General features: G+C 44.9%; 2 protein-coding genes across 12 annotated transcripts in view; both read left to right on the top strand.

Moving 5' to 3' along the window:
- Positions 1-11917, top strand: part of AP1G1 (adaptor related protein complex 1 subunit gamma 1) — a 56633-nt gene extending 44716 nt beyond the window's left edge. For 9 of the 11 annotated variants that reach the window (XM_075715597.1, XM_075715592.1, XM_075715596.1 and 6 more), the window contains 7 exons: positions 148-252; positions 2383-2524; positions 3027-3153; positions 3610-3705; positions 4242-4402; positions 5385-5483; positions 7913-11917. In XM_075715597.1, coding sequence (XP_075571712.1) covers positions 148-252; positions 2383-2524; positions 3027-3153; positions 3610-3705; positions 4242-4402; positions 5385-5483; positions 7913-8014 — 832 coding nt within the window. In that variant the 3' untranslated portion in view covers positions 8015-11917. Of the gene's footprint in view, positions 1-147; positions 253-2382; positions 2525-3026; positions 3154-3609; positions 3706-4241; positions 4403-5384; positions 5484-6065; positions 6928-7912 lie in introns of those variants that run through there. The other 2 variants (XM_075715598.1, XM_075715599.1) reach the window with 2 other exon arrangements.
- Positions 11918-13879: 1962 nt separating this feature from the next.
- Positions 13880-14258, top strand: part of PHLPP2 (PH domain and leucine rich repeat protein phosphatase 2) — a 43006-nt gene continuing 42627 nt past the window's right edge. The window contains exon 1 of the mRNA XM_075714868.1: positions 13880-14011. Within this exon, the coding sequence (XP_075570983.1) occupies positions 13880-14011 (132 nt within the window). The remainder of the gene's footprint in view (positions 14012-14258) is intronic.

A 14258-nucleotide genomic window follows, 5' to 3' on the forward strand; every position in this document is an offset into this window, starting at 1 on the left:
TGCTGTTTTGAATTAGTTACACAGGACACCTGTTGAGCAGAGGCCAGATAGTGTCTCCTGGATGACACGTGCTAATCCCTTGCTTTATTGTTGCTAATTCCATGGTGTGGATTTTTTTTGTTTGTTTCCCGCCCTGTCCCCACACAGTCGCATTAAGAAGGTAGTTTCCATTTATGGCAGCAGCATTGATGTGGAGCTACAGCAGAGGGCAGTGGAATATAATGCACTTTTCAAGAAATATGATCACATGAGGTAAGTGCTGATGAGTTTTGGTGTTTGAAAAGGATCACTATAATCTACTCCGATGTCCTGTGTACTACACTTTGTGCTTTGAGAGCTTTGGTGATTTTGGTTGGATTACAGAGGAACTAGAATCCCTCCCTCATCTGTAGGGTTAGTGAATGTTTTAGGAACATATCCTGGGAGATTGTTCTGTGATCAGAGACTTTCTCTGTCAAAACATTTGCCCCGCTTTGAGCTTGAACTTGACTAATTTTTACTTCTGGGTGTTGCATCTTAAAGTTGCTAGCTGAGTGAATGTCTGTGGGTAGCTTTTACCATGCTAGTGTTACCACAGTCATTAGGTTCAAACGGATTTTAAAATGTCTTTGGAATAAACATGCAGACATCTATTGATCTGTTCTCCTAAGCTGTGCTCTGAACTTGAAGTAATTCTTCCAACTGTTAATGCTTTTCAGTTTTTCAGAACATCTTTTTAATTTACTGTAACTTCTTGTAGAATCTGTTTAAAATCTCAAATTCTGCAGGCAAAGGCATATGATTTTACTGCACTACTCAGCATCCCTGTTTTATAATTTGCAAGCATGTTGACCTCCTTACACCTTATCATTGAGAGGTCCCCATTCATCATTGCTTTGCTCAAGTGATTGTTTCTTTATGAGGAAGTTAAAACCCTGCTTTGTTGCAATAACTAAAGCTGTAATTCTTTGCAGAATAGTCATTAATCTATGTGCAACAGTTACTTGTTGATACATAGGAGCACCACAGATTCTATTCAGTGAGGATCACAAAACTGGAGGAGATCATCTGGGGATTAACTTTATACACCCTTGAAAAATTTCCATAAGATTCCAATGGAGCATCCATTTCAGAGTCTAGATGAAAGGACAGAGAGAAAATGGGTGCCATTGGACTAAATATTGCCTGGGTTTGTAGGGGCCTCCAAACCTTGTTGCAAAGGCTCTTTGCAATCACTTTTTTCCATAGGTACCATCCTATTCACAATGTGTAGGACACAACATCTTTGTGATTTCCTCTTCTCTCCTCCTGTGGGATCCGTGCAGCAACTCAAATTGTTCTTGGAAAAGTCATGTTAATGAGCTAGGGTATGTGAGCTGCCTAGGGTTTCACATGAAGCCTTATGAATGAGTTGAGAAAAATCTAGCATGAGAGGGTTTTGATCCGAGTTGACCGTGGCAGACAGCACTGTGGTGATCAGCTGGCTTTTGATGAGATGGCAGTGTATGCTATTCATAGTTTTGGGAAGTGTTGCACTTCAGAAGAACATAAGTGAACTTCATTCAGTTTTACAAGACAGCATCTGTATTCGGCTCCCCTCCCCCCCCAGTATATTCTGGTGTTCATTACAGTGTGAAGGTCAATGTTTAGTAGTTTCTGCTCATTAAGACTTTGTTCATGGCCAAAAATGTGGCCTGCTGTTGGGTTTATTGGCACTGGAACACTTTTTCAGCCCAAAAGATGTGTAGACAGTGTGGCTTTCCCCTATGGCATGCAGTGCTTTGTGGCTTAATCTGCAAGGGTAATGGCCTTTCTTGTATTACAGACTAGTTCTCCCTCTACAGGTTTTCTTATTTTTTTGTTTTGATGTCAGGATTCTGGATCCCGTGCCTCTTCTTCAGTCTCTGTATCATTTCAGGAGGATACTCTCAAGGGCTGAACTTAATCTCTTTGGAAACTTAATTTGGCTAAATGAGAGCATGGTGATTTGCTTTTCCAACTTCGTCACGTGTTCTAAGTTGTTAACCCTTCTGCAAAGAGAAGTCAAATGAGCTGACTCTCTGAGTGTCCCATGTCTGCAGTTAATCCACCATTGCTCAATTATTTAATCTTTGTCTTGGGTTTGTTATCCTAGCCCCACAGTGGAAACTGTCAAGTACTAGGGGAAAACAGGAGGCAGGAGGGCTTGCTTGGCTTTCAGCTGTCAACTAATGTATTTACACTGGCGCAGAATACCAGGGATTGCTTCTGACCACCTCAAGCTGTCATGCAGTCTTACAGTTCCCCTGCATTGGAGATGAAGTAAAAGGCAGGTTGCCCTGTGTATATCATCTATTGAATGTCTGAGTATTTGGATTGGGATCCAGGAAGATGGCACAGTGTAACTATGTCAGCTTCTTTCAGGCCAGCCCTGCTTGAGAGAATGCCAGTAATGGAGAAAATCACCACAAATGGCCCTACTGAGATTGTACAGACCAATGGAGAGACAGAGCCAGCGGTACTGGAAACCAAACCTCCACCCTCTGGATTGCAGCCTGCTAGTCAGGTAATGGAAATATCCTTTGTATTATGTATTTTTTTATATATATATATATAAAATATATAATCTAGGATAAGTTTCCACTGCCTGTCAGACCACGCTACTAGCCACTGCCAACAGCAAGCTGAGACCATCCTCCCCCTTTCTGCCTCTTTGCTAGTTCTGGCCTGGTGACGATTGCATCATCTCTTTACTGATAGTTCTGGCATCAAGAACAGTTGTGTGGAAGAGGTTGTTGTGGGGAGTGCAAGAGCAGGGTGGGGTAAAGCCATATATCCCCCAACCTATCTCAGTGTTTATGAACTCCATTCTTCTCTATCTCTGTGGTCCCAAGAGCATGGAAACTAGATCTCTTGTGGGGCATGGGACCATAGCCAAGCTAAAAACCTCTGTGACTGGCCAGCAGCTCTGTTGATCTTCAATCTGAGAGCAAGTAGAATCCATTACAATTGCAAGGGAAAGTAGCAGGAAGTTGAATATGTAACTATTACATCTACTCTCTCATTAGGCAAATGATTTGTTGGACTTGTTGGGGGGAACTGATATAACGCCTGTAATCCCCACTGCACCTACAAGCAAGCCAGCCTCTGCTGGTGGGGAGCTCCTTGACCTCCTGGGAGACCTCAACCTAACAGGTGAGCAGGCTGCATCTCTTTAAAAGTCTAAATTCTCAGTCCTGGGGTGGGATGAGGACTGGCTAGTTCTTCTCTTTCTATCAAATCCTAGTCTTCACATTTATTCTTACCAAGATCCGTATTAGCATACAGGTGGGAATCGGGGAATGAAGTCACAGGTTGACTCTGCATGATTAGCTGGTGAAACTTGAGCATTTTCATGCTCCAGCCTGGGAATGCTGTGAGCCTTTCCAGAGAGGGTTGGGAGATGTGAGGAACTCATTCCATTTGAATGCCTGCTAGCTCAAGAGGAGCCAGTCCTTGTTAGTGAAAGCAGAAAAGGGGAGGATGACAACACAGATGATTTGTAGAGCTTCATGTAAAGAAATATGATATGCAGAAGTTGATCTTTGGAGAAGGAGTAATTACTCTTCATTTCATGACAGCTAACTAATAATCCTTCAACATTTCTTGTAGGTTCTCCCGTATCTGCCCCTGCGCCCCAGATAGCACAGCCTCCGTTCTTGCTTGATGGACTTTCATCACAGCCTCTCTTCAATGATATTGCTGCAGGTTAGGGACATGTAAATCCTTAGCCTAAGGTGCCACAGCACCCAACTAGAAGAGGAAACAAGGGGACAATCTTTTTAGCAAGGCCTGTTGTGACAGGACAAGGATTAATGGATTTGAACTAAAGAAGAATAGATTTAGACTGGATATAAGGAAGAAATTTTTTACAATGAGGGTGGTGAAGCACTGGAACAGGTTGCCCAGAGAGGTAGTGGAGGCCCCATCCCTGGAGACATTCAAGGTCAGGTTGGATGGGGCTCTGAGCAGCCTGATCTGGTTGAAGATGTCCCTGCTCACTGCAGGGGGGTTGGGCTGGATGATCTCTAAAGGTCCCTTCCAACCCAAAGCATTCTGTGCTTCTGTGGTAGTAAAAAAAGGGGGGATTTGGGAGTGAAGTGTGGCACAGACACTGGAACAGGAGGAGGGGAGGTGTGTTTAATCTTCAGAAGAGTTCACGTCTGGGGTAAAGTAAATGCATTCTGTGATGTTGAGAATGATCTCCAGGTTCTGTAGGTGTACTGCTTTTTTGTTTTCTGCAGGAATCCCCTCAATTACTGCATACAACAAGAATGGGCTGAAGATTGACTTCACCTTTGAGAGGTCAAACACCAACCCTAGTGTCACTGTAATAACGATACAGGCCTCCAACAGCACAGAGCTGGATATGACAGATTTTGTTTTCCAAGCTGCAGTACCAAAGGTAGAGCCACTTAGGGCAACTACAGTGATACGTTGAGGGCCAGCTGCAAATACTTCCTGATCGGTGCTTTCATGTAGACAGAAACTTGTAGCATGGTAAACAAGGTTATGAGTTGTTAATAGGTTCTCTTACTGCTCAGTTTGGTAATCTCTTTCTAGTCTGAAAGTAAATGTTATAAATGCAATAAAACACTGGTTCCTATCAGATTGGACTACTGCTTGGACGAAATCTTGTTATAAAGTCGCCACTTTCTAGGAAGGTTGCTAAACCACACACAGAAAAATGTTGGGTAAAAAAAAAAGTGAAGACACTAATCTTTCCCTTTATTTCTAGTTTCTAAGAAACATATCATGCTCTTTGCAGCTATGAATACATGAAAAAAAATCTTTTGAAGCTGCTTATAAAAGTTTAAATGAGTCCCCACGTGGTGATTAGTCACGGTCCTCCTTTAAGCGGTGAATTGTCTCCCTGTGCACAAAATATGGGAGACAGATATTGCCTAGTTCATAGTAGAGCAGACCATTTAAGCAGGGTGTGATTGGAATGTTCTTCAAGTTTGGGGAAAATACATTTTCTAACTTGAATTGGGGTAGGTTTCATACGTGCCATAGGAAGGAATTAGGGAAGGCACGGGCTTCTTGAAGTTACAGGTGTGCTGAGCAGTCTTGACTGTTCCTCTGTCTGTGACACTTGAAACAATGCATCACTGCTGATCTTGATACACTACAGTAAGTCCTCACCCCCTAGTATTTGTGCTACCTGGCTCTCACTTGTGTAGAAAGCAGGTGGGACAGCGAACATTTTGTTCTTTACAGATAAGGAATTGAAGAACTGATTGTTTGACTTTATTGTGGCTGTACATATATTGTCAGGGCCAGGAAATGAACTCTTAATTTTCCTTGCTTTCTCTCAGTGCAAACAAATCACTTTATGTTCTTACTTGATTAAGCATCAAATTGTTTTTTCTTTGCCCTCTCTTCAGACATTCCAGCTGCAGCTCCTGTCTCCCAGCAGCAGTGTCATCCCTGCATTTAACTCGGGGACCATCACACAGGTCATTAAAGTCCTGAATCCACAAAAGGTGAGTGATTCTGAGAACAGTTGCTAAAGATACTGTCTTGGAATCGTGCGTTTAGTGGCAGTTGGTTAGGGATGAATCTCTGATGAGAGATAGGGAGTGATGGGAGTGAATTATGTGTTTTTCAGGACAAGTCATTTTGGTTAGGGTTAGGAAAATATTATGAAAAAGACAGGAGGCCCTGGGCACAGATTTGGCCTTCTATTTGGTTATATACTGCTAAAACAGATTCACAGCTTTGCTATCTTCTTGAATTCATGAATGTCTCTTGCATCAGAATGGTTGTTAAACAAGTCTTTAGATGGCCTTTCTAGAGGAGCTCAACCTGGTGTTTGTACGTGTTGTAAAAGTGATGTCCAAAAGGCAAGCATCTTGCCATATAAATGTATTTAACATTTGTTCTTGCTATCTGCAGTGGCATTACTTGAAATGTTTGTTTCACAAAAAATAGCTTCATCCATAATCTTAACAAAATTGTCTGTTTTCTCAAGTGGTGTCATTTGTTTTTAATATGTGTGTAGTTTTAAACAGTTGATGGAAAGAATCTTTAGGTGTGATTTAATCATAATTCCATTTGTTTTACAGCCTTCAGAGACAGGCTTCAAGACTGGGATACAACAGACTTGAGGGGAGGGAGGGGTGTGGCCCACATGTCCTCCTTAAGAGGCTTTGCAAGTATTCAGATGGCATCAGAAAGAAAAATAAAATTGAGATCACATATTTCTTCCTTTGTGGGACACCCTTAAGATCTTCAACATCTTTAAAAACTTAAAACATCTTAAGTTTTTCATAGCTTAACGCTTATGTACTTACTGCTCTAGATGTTAAGTGTTGCTGCTAGATGGATGTGCAAATTAGAAAAATCCTCAAATCTCAGCCCAAGATTTCACTGAAATGGCTGTTTTCTAGTGCATAGTTTTTGTGGTTTCCAAGCATCTCCCTTTATCTCTGTGTAGTGTGCTCCCCTCTGCCTATATTAAGGCAGAAGACTAATTATTCTCTTTGTCTTCTGTACATCTGATACTAATTCCTCTGTGGTGCTGTAGAGCACCTTTCAAAGATCACCTCGAAAGTTACTTTCTGAACTTGAGAGGGTTTAGGAGTTTTCCTGTAAGGCGCCAGAAGTTGCAATACATCCATCTCAGATGGGCCCCTCAAGGTGAAAAACACCTAGATAGTGGGATGCTTTCTTGTTGGAATACCAGAACTCCTATGAACACTCCAGAATACAGAGGTGAAAAATAGTATTTTACTACCCTCTTCTCTTGCCTAATGTTTTCTAACTCTTCCACCTCAGGCATTTGTGCATCTCTTACTGTCCTTTAGATTGCTCCTGCCTGAGAGCACAGCTTTGCAAGAACCCTGTCCATCAAACAGTGTAGTTACATGGAATGCTCTGAGGGAGGCAACCTTGGAACAGCCTTGCTATTTAGTAGCTGTTTGTCTTGTCCGTGTTGTAAAAAAGTCTGTTCACCTGGACATGGACTGTCATTATGCTGGATTGAAACTGATGGCCAGTTTCCCAAAACAGCACCAAATATAGCAAAAACTGACACTGATTATATTGATCTATTAGTGATAAAGCATAGCTTCTTTATCCTGAGGCTGGTTGGAGCAGTCATTGTCCACCTTTCGTCCCCCTGCTCTGCCTTTTGCATATTTCCTTGAGGTATGGGCAAAAGAGCCAGAAATAGCCAACTTTTTGCTTTTCCTTCTAGGGTTTTTGGGAAACAAGTTTTTTTGAGAGTGAGGAGAATAGGGAACCTGGCTGGAGCATGCTGTGCTCTAGCTGTTATTAAGGGCTGCCTAGTATCTGGATGACAGCCAAATGACAGTGTAAAACAATTTCTGAGCTATGTCATCATTTACTTACAGCAGGAGGAAATATTTTAGGGACTCTGTTCCCAGTCTTTCTTAGGCTATTTCCTTCATAGTGCTACTGAGCTATGCAATACTTGAAGTTTCCAGACCGCTGTTTTGAGTGAACAGCTAGTATGGGAAATGACACCTCTCCCTGTGAGCCTAAGTGCAGAGCAGCAGAGTCTGGATCTGCTTCCTGCTTTGTTCCATTGTTAACTGGGATTTTAAGGCAGTCATTTTTGTATTTAAGGATTTCAGTGCTTGTGAGGGCAGGGCCAGTGCAGAGAGAGATGTGGGCAGAAGCTGTGCTATAGGTTTTCTGAGAGCTTGTACCTGATCTGAGAACTACAGTGACGAATCAACATCCTACCAGATTAAGCATTTATCTGCAGTGTCATAGCTTACCCTGCACATCCTTCCAGCAAGCTCTTGTGGTGAGGAAAGGTCTGTGTTTTGTATTGATGGGGTAAGGGAAGGGAGCTGGACGTGGGGGGATTTGCTGACCTTTAATGAAGACCTGAATTAGTTTTGTTTGTTTTTGTTTTTGTTTTCTCTCCCCTTTTCTCTTGTAGCAACAACTACGTATGCGGATCAAGTTGACATATAATCACAAGGGCTCAGCAATGCAGGATCTAGCAGAAGTCAACAACTTCCCCCCTCAGTCTTGGCAGTGAGGCTCTGGCACCATTCTTATTCTCACCCCACCCAATCAAAAGAACTCTGGGAAGAAGGTTGTGATCCTTGGCAATCCCCCAAACTGCACCATGGGCATGGGGAACGGATGAGACCTGCTGATGAGGAGGAATTTTCCTGAATTGATTGCTGACTTTGAAGCATATCTGTTAAGACTAATCTCCTCTCCTCCGCTGATGAGGCTGGTGGCTTGTGGAGGCTACTGTGCACTCCCTCACACATGCATTCACAGCCAGAAGCAACATTCCCTTCTCTCTCCTCTCCCCTCCCCTCCTCCCCTGTCACCCTGCAAAGAAACACAGCCTGGTTGGAAGAGAAGTCTGGAATTTCTAGTGGGGAAACTTTCTTCTCTCTGCAGCAAGTGAACAGCTGCCCCTTCTTTCTGCTGTCTTTTTCCCCTGGGGTGGGCAAGGTGTGTTGTCATTCACTACTAGCTGGATTCCTTCAAGCACTTTCATATGGGGCTCAGACTGGGGACTTGAGGAATGTCAGGCTGCCCTGCCTCTTTCTTCTTGTATCCCCTATGTCTGAAGGGGCTGGAGGCTTCTTATGGCCTATTCAGTGCATTATTGTATACACCCACCTCTTAGTTATGTGATACATGTCAAGAGCAAGTTAGGTCTTGGGAGTTCATCTGCAAACCTGGAACAGTGCAGGAAAACAGGTGCTGGTGAGAGTTGATAAAATTGCTTTGGTGCTGTACTTGGAAATGAAGACCTTACACTTGACTTTTCTGTATTTCCATCAATATCTACAGCCATGCAGATTCATAGACAGTCTTCTGTACCTTCCCCAGAAAGTGTGGTGATGCATGAGAGATGTAGAGATCCAAGGAGCAGCTGGTTTTCTACCACAGATGGTTTCAAAGCCTTTTAACCCACTGGTTGTGGTTTATGGGTCGAAAAGACATACTCAGTTTTGTAGATCAGTCTTTGAGGGCTCTGTTCCTGCTGGGACACTCATCAGAGACTATGCTGCAAAGTTGCTCTTCCCAGTTATTCCAGACCTTCTCCCCAATTCAATTTCCAGAGCCTACGGTAGACCCCCTGGATTCTATTTGAGTTATTTCTGACTGGGATATTTGTGTTGTATCGTAATATTGGCACTGAAATAAAGACCATGCGGTTTAAAGAGACCTTTTCCCATTTTGTTACTTAACTGATCCTTGTAGTTTGCTCCTTGCTCCCCTTTCACAGAAATGTGCTAGTTCAGGTTCAGACTGAAAGTAACTAAACGGTCTTTTGAATGGAAGCCAGTCGTTTGAGTATTTGGATCCATAGATGTGAGGTCCAGTACTCTTCTAAGCTTACAGAAAGCTGTGTTCAGTTTTGCTCCCTAGTGTGAACTGTTGTCAAGGTAGTAGAGTTCCGTGAATTCTCATGAAGGCAATGTATAGAACGTAAAGCGCAGTGTGACAAAACTATTCAGATGTTCAGCACTCTTCAGGGAGGAAGAGGGGAGGATATATCTTAGATCTTCATTCATGAGTGTGCTGGTAAGCTGAAGGTACTCCGGCTTCCAATGTAGTGCTTTCTCAAAAGAAACGGATAGCACATCTGCTTTATCTCTGTTATAGGACTTTCCAGATGGTGATCGTTCAGTGCTCTGATGACAAGCTTAGACACAGCTTTTTGCATCTGCAAAAGTGCTTACACTAGGCTCCAGTCCTTGCCAAAAACCTGCAAGAGTGGTGCACAGTGTACTTAGGGAACATTGAAGACCTTGAATCGGGAGCAGGAGGCCACTAAAGGTTGTTCAGTCTGCTTTGGTTTTAATGGTGTTAAGTAATAAAACATGGGACTGACTGTCACTGATTTAAGTGCTGGTCTGTGTAGTGGAGTAAGTTTAGCTTCTTCAAGAGGGCATTTTTGTTGCCTTACTGATTAAACTGGTTTGGGCCTTTGGATTAGCAAAGAGCTTTATTATTCTACTGGAACTGGCATCTGCATGAGGTTATAAAATCTAGAAGAATGATGTATGATTTCCTTAAAAGTAATTCTGGGTTGTGGCACGGTCATGCCTTGGCTATCACTGGTGGAAGAGATAGTGTGCTTCGGCCGGAAGCATCATGAAGCAGGCAGTCTTGCAGAAAATGGCTGAATCAAAGTCCATTTCTAGGTGCTGAGCATTTACCTCTGTTGCTTTCACTGCAGTTGTGACTATTCACCACCCTGCTAGCTCAAACTCCGTAGTGTTGAAGGCCGAGCACGTTAAATCTAGACTCCAGTGAGCTCTGACAGTGTCCCAGATACAAAGCTAATGGAAAGTCTTTGCCTTAGTTCCTGAACACCCCATAAGCTCTCCCATTCTCCTCAGAATTGTACATTGTCACTTGTACTGCAGGCTGGCACACCTCAATCCCCATTTGGTTTTGGTGAGAAAGAGCACTTGTGCAGGAGATTAGTTGGGGAGAAAGAAGTAAATGGTCTCTTACCTGGCCAGTTTGTTGCAGCATAGTTGGGAGCAGTGTGTCTTGTCCCTCTTGTTGCACTTGTTTTCCGTCCCCTAGAGCAGCTGGGTTTTGTTGTTGGTCTCTTGTCTGGTAAGCTTGTAGGGTAAATTCCTACTATGTTCTTGGCTTCTTCAGCTACCCTTGCACACAGTGTGTTTTGGGAAATAGGCAATTTGTAATATATTTCTGAGTTGAGCCGAAGGAGGTGGTGCATGTACCTGAAATGCGTTTTGCTTGAAGCCATCCCTTGGCTGTGAAGTACTCCTTTGTAGCAGCCAAACATTCCTGTTGTCCTTGGAGCTCTTCCCCTTCCTCTTGCTTAAGGGATGGGGTACCAACATAATGCCAGAAGGAAGGCCAGGTTTCACACCTACCCATCTCTGCAATACTAGGTACCATTGCTTGCTCCTTGACCCCTAAGTACATCTCTTAAGCTCTGTGCTGCTGCTTTGTTTTCTTACTGGAGAGTACTCACATGTCCACATCTGAGGCACTCTGAGGATAGGGTGAGTCTTTTCCACCAGTTGAATGCAACAATTCTTAGAGGTCTGGTCAACGTTTTCCTTGCTTCAGCGTAAGGGGAATATAAAGGGAGTAAGACACAGACTTTCATGGCTAATCTTACTAATACCTGCATTGGAGACTTTGGAGCTGAGAGAGATTGAATGTCTGGTTTTTTTCAAGTGAATGTATTTTGAGTCAAATAACAGAAAGAATAGTGGCCATAAAGGGCCTGAAGGGGGAGAAGACATGGGAAGGTCCTAAGATTTGACTTTGTCCAGGTTTTGATGGGACAAAATATGGCCTTGAACAACCTTTTGAAGCAATAGCAGTGAGGGGACTGCCACCTATACAGTACCTTGGATATATAACTCAGAAGATGCTAAAAGAGCTGGGAAAGGTGACTTAGTGCCTTCCCCAAGGCTGGTACTAGCTGCAAGACAGAGCAGCAAAGATGGCTTTTTTTTAGATCTGCTGGTGCGCTTTCTATGTGTTCATTTTCTACTTGGGGGCTGTGAGGGAAGGAGCTACTGGACTGCTTCCCTCCGAACTTTCACTCTATTCCTGTATATTCCTTTTTCTTTCCTGATGTTGTAATTTACATTTTACATAGAGCCGCATCCCGCCTCTTTGACAGTAGTGTAAAAAAAAAAAAAAAAAAAAAAAAAACACCCAACCCCAAAACAAAACCCCAACAAACCCAACCAAATTTAAAGTAAAAACCATGCCATTTGAGCAGGGAGCCTGACGGCATTCAAACTTCTGCAGACCTATTTTTGAGATGTGAAAAATCTAAATAAATGCTGAGTCTTAGGTGAGTGAGGAGCATAACGGATGTAAACATTTACATGGGATGCATTAGACTTCTGCTGTGTGTATTGTCTTTCGGTTGAAACAAATTATGAAGTGACTAATAAAATGAGTCAATATTCAATGATTTAAAATGGTGCCTTGTTGCTTTTTGCAAGTACAGTGGGATAGGACTTACTGATTCTTAATGTTTGGCCATGACAAGGTCAGATGATATGAGAGAATTGATAAGGGCAGACTTTGAAAAACTTTCCAGGAAATTTTGGAGAGCAAAATGAGCAGACAATTGCAAAATGCTTAAAGAGTTCATGTGAAACATCACCCTGAAAGAGAGCTTGTCAACTACTAACTGCAGTACTTGTCCAGGTGCTAGAAAGGTGTGATGAGATCTGAACACAAGGAATTTTTTTTCCCTGGTGTTTGTAGCCGGCCCTTGGAGTTGGTTATGTTTCCCTTGCTGATTAAAAGGCAAGAACAAGGATTGTTGTAATCTCGATTGTCCATTAAAGCAATACATGTGCCTGCTGTAAGGTTCTTCCTTGCATACTAGTCACAGTAACATTTTATTAGATAACTTTTCATGTGTTTTCCAACACATAATTGCACTTCTAACTGCGAAGTACAATCCCCTCAGTATTGCCATGGGTCCTTCCTTTATGGAAATTCTCTTGAGGCGAAGAAGGTATGGAACTACAAAGCTGTAGCTAGAAGTGCATTGTAACCATGCCTTTCTGTAGGGAAAACCCAATGAAAATTTTATTTATTTTCAGAGTCGTCTCAGCTTGTGTGTATAGTTTGGAAGTGTTAAGAACTAGGTGGCCTTTCCTGTGACTGCCTTGGTTTAATGACATGAATTAATACAAAGTGCCAGGGAGCACTTTTAACCTTGCTGATAAGATGGGTTGTCTGTCAGTTCCTTGTTAAATACAAGAGCCCTCCAGATGCTGGAGAATTTGGAAATGGCATCAGAAACTGCCAGTTTGTGTGGCCGTGAATGGTCAGTCATCTTAGGCCCTGGTTCTGGAGCGGGACAGACCACTGGGAAGCTTTTCCTTGCTTGGGGCCTAAGCCCAGGGAGCACTGTGTGGGCATGGCTGTGTGCATCACACGTGCCCGGGAGCAGATCTGCAATGCTGCATAGCAAAATGCTTGGATAGACCGGGAAGAAGGCAGGAGGTGTTTAAAGGAAACATGTAAAAGAATTGAAAGTGTTTGGTGCAGTAATCATACCAGCGGTGAGAATTTGGAAAGCGTGTCTGGACTTAAGTCCGAAATAAGACCAGGAATTAGTGTAGCAAGAAAGAAATGCAATGATGATGGGCTAAAGTGTGTTAAAGTTTGGAACCACTGGTGATTATGGGGAAGGCGGGAGGCTTTTGTTCTGTTTTCAATGTGCTCGATCCTGTTAAGGCATGAACAGTAGCCATCTTAAAGCATGAATCAAATTCTGGTAAACTGCACAGCGAAGCTGGGAATTATTAGCAGACAATAATTAAGAGTGCCTGAGCTAACGTGATGGACCTGCACAGCACAGGGGAGAAGGCGATGTTCAGATACTCGGCTGCCTTGGGAGGCTGATGGTAACAGAGACTCGAGGTAAGCAAAGGAAGTGGTGCGATAAGACAGCTTTAGTGTACAGGTCACCTTTCTTCTTTCCCCGTCTGGTTAGTAAGTAGATTGTACCTTACACTTCTCAAGAAGCACTTGCGCGAATGAAATGACATAAACACTGCTCGGCGAGCTTCACCGCCTGCCCGTGGTGCTGTTGTCGTGTGCTGACTCGCCAGAACTCTCTGCACTGTCTCTAACTCAGCTCTTGCTCGGAAATGCGCGCGGTTCGGCCGCCGCCACGCACAGCCCGCGCCCGCGGGAGCGCTCCCCCGCCGCCATCCCCGGGCAGGCCGCAGCTCGCCGCGGACGAGGGCGCTGAGGCTGGGCCCCAAGGCCGGCGGGCCCGGAGCCGGGCGGCGGTGCAGCCGCGGGCGGGCCCTCGGGCGGCGGAAGCTCGCGCACTTCCGGGGCGGGGCCTGCGCGGAGCCGGGGCGGGGCCGCCGCCGCCCGGGGTCTCGCCGTCCGGCCGGCCATGGGGGAGGCCGGGCCGGGGCCGGGGCCCGGGCCCAGGGAGACGCTGGAGCCAGAGGAGGACGAGGTGGCGGCGCCGGGCGGCTCGCGGGGGGGCCGGGCCGGGCCCCGCGGCGGCATCCGGGTGCTGAAGGTGAGGAGGGGACCGGGGCCTCCGCCGCGAGGGCCGTTCGGGGACCGCCCGACCCGGCAGCCGCTCCCGGCAGCGCGGAGGGGTAGGGGCGAGATGTCGCAGCGGGACCGCCACGGCAGCTCGGCGCTGCCCGCCTCGACCTTGGCGGGACGGCCGGGCGGGGACGGGGTCTTCCCGTGCCCGCGTCCGAGCGGGGCGGCCCGGCCCGGCGCCCCTGGGGCTCCCGCGGGGCTCCCGCTGGCTCTGC

Source organism: Pelecanus crispus, chromosome 8 (genome assembly GCF_030463565.1).
Source record: "Pelecanus crispus isolate bPelCri1 chromosome 8, bPelCri1.pri, whole genome shotgun sequence".
Taxonomy (NCBI): Eukaryota; Metazoa; Chordata; class Aves; order Pelecaniformes; family Pelecanidae; genus Pelecanus; species Pelecanus crispus.